This window comes from Apus apus, chromosome 2 (assembly GCF_020740795.1).
Source record: "Apus apus isolate bApuApu2 chromosome 2, bApuApu2.pri.cur, whole genome shotgun sequence".
NCBI lineage: Eukaryota > Metazoa > Chordata > Aves > Apodiformes > Apodidae > Apus > Apus apus.
Window position 1 is genome coordinate 21,519,530 of NC_067283.1, and position 16,759 is coordinate 21,536,288.

The window sequence follows — 16,759 nt, forward strand, 5'->3', positions numbered from 1 at the left end:
TTAAGCTCTTCTGTGAAAGGCTGAGGTTGGACTGAGCTGGAGAGTAAAATCTTTCTATTGAACTGTAAGTGCTAGCTGAGGCAATACCAGTTTGCCCTGTATCACTTCACCTTTATGTCAAGGGTTAAGAATTCAAGGTTAGTTAGTCTGCTTTTACTTTATTTCAGCTGTGGTCATTTTGCTAAGAGTTGAAGCAAATGGAGTAGCTGCTCTGAGATTGCATAGAATAGTCAGAGTCTTTATTTAACCTATCAAAGGGAAGAGTGAGAGGAGTCTTAGCTGTCAATCCTCACTAACTCCATGAGAAACAAGCACAAATCATCTTTCTCCCTTGTAGATGGGCAGAAGAAGCAGCAGTGTTTGAGAACTAAGGCATCTCAGTTCAGCACTGAAATAAAGAATGCCTTTTAACAGTGATGAACCATTTGAACAAGCCACCACTGGCAGAGTCTCCATCTCCTGATGTTTTTCAGACCAGATGATTTTCTGTTTGAAACATCTTTGTTAAATTCTTCAGTTACTGAACTGACACTCATTCTTGGAAATTCTCATTTACATCTCAGAAGATGTTAGAATAGTGTCTGATGTTACAATATCTGCACTTGTGTTTTCTGTTTCTGAAAACACTTGTAGAACTGAGGGTGGGCTTCGGCTTCAGATTGCTCATTCAGCCTTCTTTTACCCTGGGGCTTGTGGTCCATTGCTCACAGATGAGGCTGCCAGTGTTCCCATCTGTGTGGTTAGGAAAGCAGTCAGAGGAAGACTTCCAGCCTGCTTCCGTCTGACGGGTGCTCTGGAGTATCTGTTTGGTTTACTTGTATGTACTGAATCTGACTTCTTGTTGTTTGAGACTTGAACCTTTGCTTCTGTTAATGTAAAAAGGCCACAAAATGCCATTCTGGAGTTCTCTGGAGTGATGGTGACTCCAAGTGATACTGGTAGACCTTCTCCAGTACAATAGTGTCAGAAAGAGACAGCAAAACTGTTGCTGGGATCAATCTTTTGAAGGTGCTTCTGTCTAGGTTTAGATTTACTAATTGTTTTATTTTAGTTCGTAAAAACTCATCAATAAGCAAATGTATATTTTTTACATATATTATGGAGCTGTAGATTCATTTATCATACTGAACATTTCTGTGAATATTTTTGCAAGTTCCAAAAAGACTTGAGTCACGCATCACTTATGTACAGGAAGTCTTTGCTTTCTGTTGTCTTACTGTTCCTTTATAACTACTGCTTAATGTGTTGCTAAACCTTCAAAAGTGATAGAGGTCTTCAAATAGAGGTGATATTACTTGTTGATAGGAATTATGAATTATCGATACACAGCTTACATGTGCTTAAGACTGGTATAAAATTTATTTGCTTTTGATAACACTTTGTGGCATAGAACTCAGTATATCTTTTAATTTTTTTACATAGATTTTAAGACATCATTCACAATTGATTTGGTATCACCTTCGTGATATTCTTCAACCCCCACACTTAAACCAGTCTCTCTGTGGAGACAAAGCACATGTCACAAAAGTAATAAAAATTCTAAGCCCTGTAGTGTGAAGAAAATCTGAAACAAGCCCAGACAGATGTGTTTTTACATATAACCTAAGTTTAAATTTAGTGTAGTGGATTGATCCCTTACTTAGCATTTAATAAAACAGGAATCAAGGGTATTTATATCTAAATAAAGAAATAAAACTGATTTCATTCTTCCTGTCCTCATGTATGACTGTGGGAGAGTAAGATCTTTGTGTTGTAAAGGGAAAGAACATGTAAACTGGAGTATTAAGAGGAATCCCTAAAAGGGATGTGTTACAGAGGGCTCACCTTGAGGTCAGTGCAGTAGAGTGTAGGATGCCACCTGAGTCAGAATATCATTGGAACGCAGATGTGAAACTCAGCAGTATAGAGGCTGAAAGTTGTTTCTGTTAATTTTAATGAGGTTCAACTAGAGATGAATTTAAGCTATTACAAAGAAGTGTTGATCTGGCATTTTACAGCTAGGATCATGTTTCTTATGTTGAATGCCAACATTCACTTCTCAAATGTCAGAGTTGTTTAATTACTTTATTTCACCTTTTAATTTTTGATAGTATTTAAAGTGTTGCCAAGGGGCATTTGAATGGAAAGGGCAAGTCAGGTTTGTGTTCATTTTATTTTCTTGTGTTTGTATTGAAGTGATGCCTACATACACTAGCCATACCTTACTATACCTTAAGTATACACTTTGGGTAAATATTATACACTCTGTATATCATACGTCACAAGAGGATGAGGGGCTTATAGTTGCATATAAGAGGTGCTTGCAGGCTAAATCTAATAAACAGGAGGAGCCTGGAAACTCTGGAGACACCCTGGGACTCTGGAGACACCCTTGGTCAAAATATTAGTTGACGTTATCACTGGCTCTGACACTTAGTTTCTGGAAACACTACTGCAGAAGGCAGCATTTTTTTTCCTTATATGAACACTTTGCTGACCTTTTCAGGCAGTTGAGCAAAATACAAATGTTCGCACAAACCATTTCTTATTTCAACAGCACTGAAGGAAAAGAACAAGAAACAGTAACTATTCTGTTTTAGATCAAATGCAGGATAAATTTATTGAAGGAGTTGCAGGGGAGCTGTAGTTGCCTTTAGCGTCACTCAGGCTAGGCTGTGCCCTCTGTCATATGAGATGTCCCTTCTCTCCATTCATGACTGTGGGAGCTCAGAATTATCAGTGATAAATGGTATTTTAGTCATTGGATGGCATAAGTTGGAAGATGTAAAAATTATGCATACTTTGATTTTGTCCTTGAATTTCAAGGTGTTGTTTTTTGGTTTTTTTTGTCTAGATCTGCTTAGTGTAGCTTCCAGGTGGCATCTAGCAAGAAATTTGGACAGCAGACATTTTTAAGGTCTTCACAGAATACTAGTTGGGTATAGGAACAATTTGGTTTTAAGGTGGGTTAAATACAGTCACACTGAACTTAATAGTTCAGGATAATTTTTAGATACAATGAATGCTGAGACAGAAAAAAAAAAAAAAAAAAGCTGAGATCAGGTGTTTCTAAGACCACACAGCTGGCTCCTTTTAGTAGTCTTTTGGTCATCCTGTGCCTGTTGTCCACAGTAGTCAGCTGTTAGACCTTTATCCCTGCTGTTCTCCAGTTTCTGTTGTCTTTTTGGTGTCTGCTCACTGGTAGCAGCAGTATGTCCCCTTTGCATTCTTCCTACTTGGCGGTTATAGGTCTGTTCAAGATAGAAAGCTTAAAAAAAGTATCCTTCAGGCTTAGAAATTAGAAAGTTCTTTAAGCATGTTAGACCTGGGCTCTGTGGTATATAGTTTTGGTTATTTATTTATACAAGTAATTTTAGCAGCACTCAAAAATAATTTGAATGACGTTTCTGTGATCTAGGAAAGGGTGTGTGCTGACTAGTCTTAAAGATAGACTTCTCCTCCTCTCTTACCAGAGGTATGTGACTCTAATGTATTTCAGTGCAGTTGATCTCCTTCATTATGGCCATATAGCAAGAACCTTAAGTCAGTTATGAAGAAATATAATTTTAGTCTACTAGTTATGCCAAATTTTAGAGATTATGAACATTTTTAATAGGCTGACATACATAGAAGGAGTAGACCAGCAATGATCAATGTAATCTCTGATCCAAATATATTTTTTGGTTGAATCTTCTGTACTGGGTTTTTACTAGAAGCAATTTTGTATTTTGCTTACTAAAAGTATCCAAGAAATTTTATATGGCTTGGGGATAGTGTTCTGCTGATGCTTATGTCAAACAGTATGCAAGGTTCATCTGCCATGGCTCTTTCTTTCCCTGGCCCATGGCTCTAGTGCTGCAGGGATGGAATAGAAACATTTCTTAGCACAGTGCTTTGATTTAAAAAACGTCTTCTTGGCAAGGAGACTGAGACTGATGGGGGGCAGGGCCACACCAGTAAGGTGTCCAGTTGCATAGCACTCATGTGGCGAGCCTGGTATCAGAGCTATTGCTTCAGGCAGATGGGATAATCTCTTCCACACTGCTGGGTTCATCTTGGTGCACGAGGGCAGAAGAGCTTATGCAGAGCTCTGGTGTTTTTGGTTACCCCAGCTTGTACTATTCCTGAGATTATACTGGGACACTGGCCTCATGCTTGAGACCACCTGGACATCCTGCAGCTGGAGCAGTATTAGGTATGCCCTTTATTCATGGATGGTTTCCTGTAAGCACAGAAAAGACACCAGGATATGGCCCCAAGAAATGTACAGTGATGCAGGAGTGAAGCATTTCCATCCCATCTCAGTTTTAATTATACAGCTTCTTTGTTCTCCAGGGGCTTGCCTTGTGTCAGGAACGTTAGACTCTGTTTCCTCCCTAGTGCTGATAAGGAGGGTGTCAGGCTCTCTGTGACTTCTTATCCTGTTTAATTTTCTGCCTGATTCTTTCCTTCATTTTCAGATGGAAGCATCAGTATGGAATAGGGAGGAGTTTAAAACATTGGGTGCCCTGTCCTTCCTGCTTTCTGTGAGGCAGCCCCCCTTTACTCCTTTGCAAAGGAGCACCCACTCTCTGCACAGGGCTTGCCATGAGGATGGATGGATTATTTCTTTTTGCACTACAACACTTGATTAAATTCTTCAGTTAAAACCCTGGGCTGTGAGTGGGCAGCTGACCTCTTGCTCCAGCTGTAGGTGGCCGGTGGGACAGGCTGCCAGGCTAGCTGTGTCAGCCGGCTGTTGAGATTTTGGGAATGCCTGACTTATTCCTGTAAACAACACTGAAATTGACTGGTGTTGAGGTTAAGTTTGCCTCCATAAATGTACCTATTGTATTAGTTGCACACAGATTGATCATTTTACTTTGATGCAGTACTTGCAGAGATGTAATTACAAGTGAGTGCTTACAGCTTTGGTAGTTTTGGAGAGCCATGTGTGGGCTTTTTTGCAGGCAATAAAATGGAAAATCCAATTTGCGATTTATAAAGCAAAGAAAGATTTTCATAGCAGCACCGTTCAGCGGGTTATGGCTAATCACAGTGCTGGCTGGCTTCCCCTGTGGCCTGCACCTGAAAACTGAGCAGCCAGCAGCCTGAGCCTGTGCCTTGGGCCAGCGTAGATTTAGAAACGCTAGTTTCTAGCTTATTAGGTCCTCTTTGTCACAGTACTTAATCCTGCTTCCTGATCCTTGTTAGAACAGGGCTGCCGAGCCTCTTATTAAAGGAGGTGGGTGTGAGGCTCCTAATGAGACGCGCTGAAGCGCGAGGCAGCGAGGGCCATCGCCGCCTGACTGGCGGAGGGGTGAAACGCTCCCTGCCGCTTGTTACTTCCAAAGAACAGGCCTCCGATAGCTGACAGATGAGCTTGTTATGGTAATGGCAACTTGTTGATAGGCCGATACGAGACGCATGCCATCTTTTCACAGGGTGTAATGGTCTGTCTTTAATTGTGTTAACCCTTTTTACGGAGAGAAACACGTCAAGGGTTAGCTGTAAGGTGGAACATGCAACCAGAATGAGCAGTAAGCACACGGCTTGCAGCAGCTCCCGAAGCACGCTGTGGGTTCATGCAGCTTACACAAGTGCCTTTAATTTTGAAAAGCTAACACATCAGGTTGTTTTCGTATTTCTCAGACAGCTTGGCTCAGTCAGTCTGCAAAACCTTGTAATTTTTTTTATTTCCCATGGTTGAAGATTTTTTTTCTTTGTTACTTTAGATTTCTAGGGGGAAGGAAGGCCTCTCTTCATCACAAAATTCACAAAAATACATCTAAAATGTAGCATATATTTCTTAATGTAAAGAACACAAGAAAATATTAGCAATCGCTATCCATCCTGGAAGTCATCCTATTGTATTCATAGTCATGAGGAGTTTCAGTATAGCATGTACTGGTTTAATTTTGGGTGGTAAACACAGAACAAACAAACCCCCAGGCAAACCCCTAATAGGTCTCTTAAGTCTTCCTGTCAATAGAATAGGTAAAATTGGCATGTTGCAAGTAAGATGGTTTTTGTTTGTTTTTCTCAGTACTATAACCACAGATCAGTGATAGGATCTTGGTACAAACAATGTGCTGGGCACTGGGAAGGCAAAAAGCCCATTGGGCATCACTTGTTGACATTATGTGTGGACCAGTGATCAAGAAATTCTTTATAATACTAAGTTTCGGTTCTGCGAGCTCCTACCACAGCATCATTCTCCTTTTATTCCTGCAAGCCATGGTGGAGAGGGCCCAACACCTATGCACTGTGAAGCCCTTCTTAAAACTACTTAGATGAATAAATATTATATCCAGTGGGTTGAGTTCAGTCCTGCTGTGCAAATGTAGTAGTACTGAAATTAATAGAGTGAAACTGCATTGTCATATTGGGAACTACTGTGTCCTCCTGTTGCTCTCCACTAAGACAGAAATATTTGCTCTTATTATGGTTGTACTCTCTGAAATGAATGAAAACCTTTATATTCACAGCAAGGTATTTCTTTCAAATTTTTCATGTTTCAATTTTTTTCATATGCTGTTTTGTTTAATCTCTTTCAGGTAATTTGGATTTGACTGGTCAAAAGCAAGTCTTCAAAGCAGAGAACAATCCTTGGGTTACCCCTATTGCTGACCAGTTCCAGCTGGGAGTGTCTCATGTTTTTGAATACATTCGTTCAGAAACATATAAATAGTAAGTCACTTACATACTGTAGCTGTGTTGTTTTGCTTTTTTTCCTATAGTGTGTTTGGCAAAGTGTTATTTGCTACACTCTTCTTTTATAACCAGTGTCGTAGCTTGGTATTCAGTCTGTACATTTATATTAAGGAATTTTGCTGACAAGAAGGAAAGTAAAGGTGATGCAGACATGTTAGGAAAAGCACAAAACCTGTTTGATATTGTTCTGCATTTGTTGTTCATTTCTAAGAGCTATTAAGTAACCTTAGCAGTGTAAAAGAGCAAGCATTACAAGCCTTTTAGAAGTTCTAATTTTATGTGCAGTAAGGTTTTATACATCAAAATAGATATTTGTTAATGATTTTTGGATGCAAGTTGGCACATTTTAAAAAATATGTCAAGAATTCAAACCTGTTATGGTCTGGACTGGTTTACAGAAGCCTACAACCCTGAAAATTTAAATGCAGGTACAAGTGCTTTCTTCAATGATGTAGCTGGAAAAAAATAAACCTCATGCTGTGACTTCCCCATTTTAATTCAAAATTCTGTGTAAAATGCTAGGCACGTGTTTAGGAAAAATGTCTTTAATCATTCACAGAATTAAGATATTTCTTCTCAGTAAAAATTTCCATGTTCCATACAGTCCACAGTAAAACTTTAGATGGAAGGTTATTTTTATTTAAAAACATATTGTAATAATTTAGAAGCACTTTGGACAATTTTTTTTGCATGGTACCTCTCTGAACTCAGTTGCTAGAGGAGAGTGTTCATGAGTGAAGGTTTTGGGACTCCAGTTAAGTAAGTGAGATGTACATTTCTGTATGAAGCTGAACGATCCAGCAATAGCTTTTGTAGGCTGTTCTTAATTTACTGAATTTTAAGTGAAAAGGATCACAGATGGGAGAGTGTTTACAAAAGTTGTGTGTCTCAGAAGTATCCTGATACTTATGCTGTAATATGTGTTCTCAAGATCTATTCACAGATTTAAGTAGGCTGCAACACCCTTCTCCCAGTAGTACTCTGTACTACAGACACGGTGTAGAAGAACAGCTGTCTATGTACTTAGACCATCCCTTCCCCACAGTCCATTGTGTAGCTGCACCTAGGTTTCTGGATAACGTTTTGTAATTTTTTTATTGTCAATTTTGTATTGTTTGTTGAGCAATATAGATTAGGGACCCTCATGCACTTCTCACAGGGATGGCTCTGGGCATCATAAGGACAGCAAAGTTTCAAGGACTGAAGTGCAGTTTTGAGGTGGGAGGCTGTTATGTATCTATAATTTTTTAAAAAAATAAAATTTATACCTGTGGATATATTAAACTGCTCTGGCAACTATCCACATGCAATCAAAATTGGCATAAAAGGTCTTGTCCTTTGTTGTTTGCCTTAGCTATTACTCTTTGCTTTGACACTAGCCATATTATGTCTGTTCTCTTGTTCTTTGCTGAGATGTAACAGTGTCTTGTTGGCTAACGGGCTGATTTTTATTTTGTCCACAGTAAATACTTGAAGCCACTACAGTCAACAGTGTAAGCAAAATCAGACTCTAGGGAAAAAACAAAACCAAGAAATCTTTCCATGTCTCATTCCTGGCCTCTAATCTTAGAAGATTATTCAGCTAAAATGTCATTATTTTCAAAGTTTAGTGATGAATACCAAATGCATGGAGATGTTAATATTTAGACATATTTTTCTTATTTTCAGCATATAACCATTTTATAGTTAAACCATGGATTAAAAATATCTGTATAATTTTGTTAGAACCCTATTAGTAACTCCTGCTGATTCCTGATTGCATTTGTTTCACATGCTATAAAGAGAGTTTGTGGGTTTTACTGCTGAAAAATAGTCTTTTTTATTTCCAGTTTCCTTTAAATATGTGATCTGAGAATTACATGGATGCCACCTGCTGCAGACATTTTTCTGTTTACGTTTGATCTTAGGTGTTAAAACTCATAAGCAATGGTCTACTAACATTATTTTGCACAAAAGCAAGTAAGCTGTGAACACAGAAGTAGGGACAATGCTGGTTTGTGATGCAGTTTTTATCTTCTCCTGCTAACAACTATACTCCAACTTCCTTTTTCTTTCAGAGCCTGTGTCCAGTTAGTTTGTTTCTTTTCTCATTAAGTGAATCACAAGGATGAGATATGAATGAAATAATTCTCTCTGTAGATATCTAACTAAGCAAAATCGAGCTTTGGGGGATTTTTTTGACCATTCAAGCAAAAGAAAAATTAGAAAAATTACAACATTTGATAGACCCAGACAGTTTAACTTTTACTCTGAGACAAAGCAGTACAGTTAAATGAATGATTGGACAGAAAGCTGCTTAGATAACCTTACTTGCAACACTGGGATGAGAGAACAGTTAATGTGTTTAGCAGATGACAGTAAGATCAGTGAGTTTACTTTCAAGTAGTGGAAGATGTGTGCTGTCATAAACCAGGAGCTATGCATCTATGTGGTAGATGGATTTTGAGTTCCAAGAGATGGTAATTGTCTGCCCATTGCTTTTGCTGACTGATCGGAATTATTGATTTTACTTTGTTTACAAGCCTAACGTTGTCTATACTAGCTAAAACAGAGAGGGAATGCTCATGCAATCACAAGTGCCAAGTTTCAGGGGCTTAGCAGGTTACATTTCAATAAGTGGTTTATGCTAATACATTTTACTTGTGTTTGCAATGACTAGAAAGAACATTGTATTTACTTTCTGGCTAAGATAACAGCAACTGAGTGGCAACTCGCTAAGTCTTGGCAGTGCACTCACTTCAAGTCATGTTACTAAACCTTGAGGTCTGTGCTGATGGCTGCCAGAAGCCATAGCTGTGTGCTATGATTGGAGATTTCCAGACAGATTCAGTGAGGTTGGTCTTGTGATGCAACCACCAAATAGATCACAACCCTCTTCTCTCTTTTATGAAATATACTGTCCATTTCAAGCATACTTAGTGAAAAATTACACCCCATTTTTAGCCTTGTCTTAGGATATTTGTACTAGTGATTAATAGGAAAGTAGGGATGACACCCATGATGGATGATTATGACTAAAGATAAAATGTCATTTGTCTTGCATACTTTACGTTTTCGTGCTTCTGTTTTACATGGTACTTAAGCACCAAATATGAAACTGGAATTACACTTCGTTCCAGAAGCATATTAGCCAGTAGAACACTCAGATCATCTCTTCTTACTTTGTAGCTTTTTTCATTTCCTTTAATTTCCTTACCTTTCGTGAGAAATTATTCCAGGTGATTTTTTCAACTGTCATTTTTCAAGGAATACTTGTGCTGACAAAAAGATGGGCCTTATGTTGTGGCAGAAGATGTGTGTGGAGGGGCTTTAATTCTTAACAGGAAATTTAGCAGCTCTTGGCACTTTGCTGGCTTTTTGTTGGCTAAAATACACATACTGTACATATCATCCTGAGACAGCATCATCTGAAAATAGGTCAGTTTGCCAAGTATATAGTCATTCTTAGTCTGACTTCTGAAAGTTAAGGTAGTAAGTTGAATTTTGGCTTTGATTCTAGATGTACTTAGAAGGTGCCATTAAATTCCTCATGTAGTGTCATGATAGTGTTGAAAAGCAGTTGAAGAACTTGCTCATGCAGTAAAGGGTAATGGCAACCTCATCTCCTCAAAGGGTTTAGCAAAATGTTTTATATTTTATTCATGCCTTTAGTCAACTTCGACAGTGACCTTTATGTTGTAAGCATATTCTCAGAGGTTCTTCTTTGTATAGGGTACTGACAAAGAGATGATGGGTTGTGTGATTTAGTGGTTACAGTGCACTTAGACAAATGCAGACAGACATGAATATTTGAAAGAAAACAGTCAATTAAGCTCCGATGCAGAATGGAAATCCTGTGATGCTCATCAAAATCAGTGTAAGATATTAGTGATTTGATTAAGGTGAGGTAAGTCTGAGATGTGCAATTAGAACAAGTGGGTGGGTTTGGCTGCTGGCATTTAGAGCAAAGTTAATCCAGAAAGCTGCTCTTTGGGTACATTTCTGGAATTAATCATGTGCTCTTGATCAATCTTCATGTCCAGCTAGGCAAAGTCTATTTCACTCATCATCACCTGATAGTGTCATTAGATAAAACAAAATAATTTTCAGGGTCCTGAGCACTTCGAATAGTATTCAGACTTCTAGCATTTTAAGATGCTGTTGACCCCAACAATCCCCTTTTAACACTTTAATGATTGTGGTCTCGCTGTTTGACCTTCTTATTCCAGTAAGGCAGAATTAGGGTAAAAGGGTTGAGTTTCTAGAAATCAGGTTTCCCCCACGAAGCAGTCATTTTGGAATCAAGAGTCTCTAAGTGGTGTTTTGCGAAAGGAAGTAAGTTGTACTTTTCACATTTTCACCAGGAAAGGTGGTAGAAGAGGAAGCCATTTTATAGGCTGACACATGAACCCTTAGCAGAGGAAACAGTTTGATCAATGCTGTGCTGAGCATGTATCACTCATTGGCAGCATTGGAACACAGGTTTCCCTGGGCAGGCTGCTCTGTGCTAAACTTTGTAATTGAAAACCTCATTTTATTGGCAGTGATAGTCTGGAAAAATCCACCTTTGATTTAGTTTGCTATTTAGAGACAATCCCCAGCTTTCTTGAGAATCATTTGTTGTACTGGACCACCCAATATTATGTAGCCACTACTTTCAGGGTAGCAGACACAGCTCATGAAGTAAGAGATTATTTTCCTGGGTTATATTAATGAAGAGTATTTCAGGATTTATTTTTAACAAGTAGAGGAGCCTGGCAAGATACTCAAAGTAATGCAATAGTATACAAATAGTATCCTGAAATAACTTCTGTACTTTGTCCACAGTTTTTAAGCTTATTTAATTTCAGCTGTGTGATTGTTGCTGTCCAAGATGCAAAGATGATGATCAGTAAAACCTTGAACCTGCAATAATTTATTTTTTTTTACGTTAGCACAAAAAGCAGGATTATGTAAGTGTTGTTTGCTGATGACACAAAGGTAGCAGCACAGAAGACAATCAGCACACCACGGAGGAAGAATTAGCAAATGTAGAGGAAGGCTTGGGTGTGTTAAGTTACAGGTTTTCTGTGAGCTACCAGTGTGATATGCTGGAGTGAGGGGAAGAGAAAGAGAAGCACTGTCTCCAGAGCTGGGTTGGAAGTGGAAATTTTCCAGTACAGAAAAGGAAATGTTATGTGGTTCTGTTCGTCATGTTCATGAAAGATGAATTCAGGCAGGAACTGGCAAAGTGTGGAAGGATAATAGGATTCTAAAAGCAATGAACAACCAAGAGGAGATTTAAAAGGTATTTGGTTTACTTAGCAAAGAGATCACTGGTGTCATTGGTAGGGAGAGGGGGAGGAAGAGACTTTATTTAAGGTATTAAAAAAAAAAATGCACATAAGAACAAATATAAGGAAGCTGGTCAGGTGTATCTTTGAAGGGAGGTTTCCAATTAAGGGAGCAAGGTAATAACCTTCTGATGGAAATAGCCTTCTGACAGAAGAAATGAAGGCCAAAATCTTGTTTATTTCAAAGTGAGCACTGATCAGTTTGAGCAGAAGTATATGACATGATTGCTTGTGTCAGAGGACAGCATGTCAGTGATGCAGGCAGAACTTTCTGCTTCTGTATTCATGTCTTCTGATTTTTGAGTGAAAAATTCAGATGGTTCCCCCCATATGTTAAGATAACTGTACAGTGCAGCTGACATTAAGCTAAGGGAGACAAAGCTCTGTTGTCTTGTAATATAAATAAAGCAAAACATTATTTTCGTATTTCCGCATTTAAGAACTTGTTTAAATAAGCATGTGTGGCAGTTTTGTGCAATAGTTTAAAATTACAAATTTTTTTATTAACCCAGTAATTACCTGTAATTATATAAATTATACAGTCATTAGAAAAGATTCATTCGGGGTTATAACAATCTTAATATTACTTTCTCCATTTAGATTGAAGAGATACATAGAATGCTTCTCTTTGGTAGTCACTAAGTATTATTAAATAACTTTTTGTATTATCCAGTCATTATTTGATCTTGAAACAATACCAAAAAAACTCTCTTGAGCACAGTATGATGTCAGGAGTAATTTTGAATGGTGAGAGTAGAACTTGAATATTTTGGACTCTGGGGAAAATAAAGTTGATAAAGAGGAATGCAGACCAATTGCTTAAAACATATAATGTAGATTTGATTTTAAAGGAGTACAGATAGATGCCTCAGCTGTTTGTGTGACACACAGAAGTAGATGAATATTTAAAGAACTTGGATAGTGTGATTCTACCCTGCCTTGGTAGGCAAAATAGTCCATAATAGATACTATTTTCCTTTATTTTTATTTTATTTTGTCACTGGTATTCTTTGGTAGCTTGTGGAATGGAAGGCTTCAGCTATTAGTTACATCTTAGGCTCAGCTCTACAAATACTTCTACTTCTAGAACAGGTATTCTCATTATTCCTAGAGGGATTGGTTTGGGGCATGTAGAATGAACCTTTAACAAGAACGTCTTTCCCTCTCTCATTTGCACAGTGTGGTAGCCCTGTGCCCTGTACAAGAAATGAAACAGTGTTAAGTGTGCAGCAGTCCATTGCTGGAGCTCACTTCTGTATTTCAATGACATTTTATCCTGGCACCTTTACCTTTTGGCTTCTGACATGGATGCACCATCTGTGCTAGTGGTAGCTCTGACCTCTTGTATTTTACAGTGGTTTTAAAGACAGATTAGAGATACTAGAAAAGAGATGACCTCAGTGATCTCCCTTGGGTTAGATTCTCTGAGATGCTGCTTCTTCTGTGAAAATGAACTCAAGAAATTAAGCTTCCTTTGAAGGATGGCAAGGAGTGAGACCCATCATAGCTAAGAAATAAGCAAGTGTTAACAATCCTGGCTCACACATTTCAATCACGTACCAGTAAAAAAAAAAAGTATTTAACCAATTAAAAAATCTTTTTTCAACCTGATGTGGGGAAATATAAAAATGTCATTTATGTTTGGTTCTGCTGTATCAAAGGCATAGTACTGTATATTTTATATGAAAGTACTGATTCATATTCCAAAGAAAAGTTGTATTTATTTGCTGTATTTTAAAAATTGATAAATATATTAGTACATTATTTCCAACAGAGACAATAGATGACTCAGAGTCCTGACATCTTTAGGCAACATTTACATACAAATCTGTAACTCTTCCCCAAAGAAGAGGAAACTGGAACCCATGTTGAAAGATAAACAAGAAAAACAGTATCTCTGTATTTTTGTGTTTATATATTGCTAAGATGGATATGTAATAAAAACAAAGCTATCACTGATGTGTCTGACAGATATAGATACTGCACATATAAATACTGGTCTAACTACTGATATTACTATTCCCTTTGATGTGAACTTTCATATAAAGTTCAGAATATTATGCAGTAATCAATTTCCAGTGTCAAGGATGATAGCCCAGGGCTTAAGTCACTGGGGCAGATGTTTAGGGCTGTGTTAGAAGCAGAATCGAAATGATGAAGTTAGGAACGTGCAGAAGCTTAGGACTTGGAAAAACTAAAGGCAGGGAAACAGTGACAGCAGGATACAGGATTTGAATAGGGAAACAAGACAAAAGTTGCATCTGACTATAGGGCAAGGCAAGATCAGTTGTAATTATGGTGGTATCCAAAATGAGAAACTGGTAGAGATGTGTCAAAGAAACTGGTAAGAAACAGCATTGAGGACCTGCCCCGGAGGGCAGGTTGGGGTCTAAACAATCAAGCAGTGTGTGAGATGTGCAGCTGCAGGCAAGTGGCACACAGAGCAGCAAAAAAAGGTGGAATTGAATATGCAGATGCAGCTGGGGAAAAAAAAAGGCCAATCCAGAGTGGGATCTAGTTAGAATCTTAGTCATTGGAGAGACTGGTTATGGCTGATTATGATGAATCCTAGAAATTAAGTGGGCCTTTTTCTGTGATACATTATTTAAAATTATGAAAGGAAAATCATGTTCTCTTTTGTTTCTATTCAATGGGTGCATTAGAAAGGGTGTGGTTAGTAGGTCAAGAGAGGTTCTCCTCCCTCTCTATTCTGCATTGGTGAGGCCAGATCTGGAGTATTGTGTCCAGTTCTGGGCCCCTCAGTTCAGGAAGGACAGGGAACTGCTGGAAAGAGTCCAGTGCAGAGCCACAAAGATGATTGAGGGAGTGGAACATCTCCCTTATGAGGAAAGGCTGAGAGAGCTGGGTCTCTTTAGTTTGGAGAAAAGGAGACTGAGGGGTGACCTCATCAGTGTTTACAAATACATAAAGGGTGAGTGTCAAGAAGATGGAGTTAAGCTTTTTTCAGTGATGACCAGTGATAGGACAAGGAGTAATGGATACAAATTGGAGCATAGGAGGTTTAAGGTGAATATCAGAAAATTTTTTTTTACTGTGAGAGTGACAGAGCACTGGAACAAGCTGCCCAGTGAGGTTGTGGAGTCTTCTTCACTGGAGACATTCAAGACCTGCCTGGACGCCTTCCTGTGTGATGTACTCTAGGTGACCCTGCTCTGGGAGGGGGGTTGGACTAGATGATCTTTCGAGGTCCCTTCCAACCCCTAGGATTCTATGATTCTATGATAATGTGCAGTGCAAGCAAAATGATCTTTTGGGGAAGATGAGTTATTTCTCAGTCCAATAAGTAGAAGTCTGACCAACATTTTTTGGTGAGAAATGGTTTTAAACCTTCAGGGCTGTGAATGTGCACTCAGAAGGTTTAGGACACTTGATTGACAGCATCTGAACTCAAGAAAGTTCAGTTTTAAACTGTGATGTCAGGGAAGTGTCAAAAGTGACAGAAGTGTTGTTATCCTTCCAGCATCAAGGAAGGTGGATACACCAAGCTGGGTTGTTAAGACCTAGTTTACTGCAACATCAGTTTGGGGTTAAATAGTGAAGAAGGAACATGAGATCCTAGTAGTGCAGATTTAAATAATATGACTGTAGTATGAATTTTATTCTTAAATTAAGGCATGAGTATGATTTTGAGAACTATTTCCTAAAGAAACATGATAAATTTTGTTGGTCAAGGCAACTCCTAGAATTTTGTGAAGCATTTAGCTTGTCAGCTGTACAATGTTCTCATTAGAAAATGAGCACTGTATAATTTCAATAAAACACTAGGAAGAATTGGCAACTATCTGATAGGTCTTTGGAGATAATTACCAACAAGGACATTTCTGGTGAGCTCTACAGAGATCTGACCTGGAATTTTATAGTGTTCTCAGGTATTTGGAAACACAGTTGTTTCTGACTAAAAATTGTAGATGACCTGGAAGCTGGTGAAAGACAACAGTGAAAAGATGACCTGTTCTGGATCACTTGATGAACTGTGCCTGTGCATAGTGTATTTTAAAGCAGCACAACAGAGAGCCACACATCTGTGAATAAGGTATATAGAGTATGCCATGCATTGTGGTTATGATTACAGGCAAAGTTAAAAAGGAGTGAATGCTGCTTTCCAGAAGCAATAGTCTCTGAGAAATGTTTTAAGATGTGCTATATAACTGAAGGGCACTGTCAGCTCACAGTTCAATGCTGTATCAGGAAGTCCTGAAAGAAGCCATGGGCTGGTGAGTACAGGAATAAGAACTTAATTCTTTCAACATCAGCTGAGTCTGATGCTGAATTCAATTCTAGTGTCAGTAGTTTTAAAGGAATGTTAAAAATGTGTTTAGGTACAGATACCTCAAAATGATTTGAGAGCAGAAGTAAGGCAGATTAAGAAAAGAAAGCAAGGTGCAAGCTTGTAAAAAAATGCTTATTAGTGCAAACTGCCAGGGAAAGTAGCAGTTTCATTTTATTTCATTGTCCTTTGATTGCTTTGGGATACTTTCTGGGAAAATGCGGTTTAGAGCAGCATCTTTGAATGAAAGTTACTATATGAACCATGACAGCTTTTAATACGTTATGCTTGGTATACAAAGATGATGGTCTATTGCCTGATTTTAGACTTTTTCAGAACTGCCATGATTTTCAGGCCTCATAGTGTAAATAAGACCTCAAAGAGTGTGCTCTGTTGCTCTAGGTGTTGTGGGCATGGTGGGCCCAGCTCCTTGTCTCCACAGGACTCAAGGAGTTTTCTCAACATTTCACAGAATCACGGAACATTA

General features: G+C 38.4%; 1 protein-coding gene across 3 annotated transcripts in view; it reads left to right on the forward strand.

Annotated features, from left to right (window-relative positions):
* The window catches only part of RSU1 (Ras suppressor protein 1), a 105,732-nt gene that overhangs the window by 36,799 nt on the left and 52,174 nt on the right, over positions 1 to 16,759 (forward strand). For all 3 annotated transcript variants that reach the window (XM_051611669.1, XM_051611667.1, XM_051611668.1), the window contains one exon: positions 6,516 to 6,648. In XM_051611669.1, coding sequence (XP_051467629.1) covers positions 6,516 to 6,648 — 133 coding nt within the window. The remainder of the gene's footprint in view (positions 1 to 6,515; positions 6,649 to 16,759) is intronic.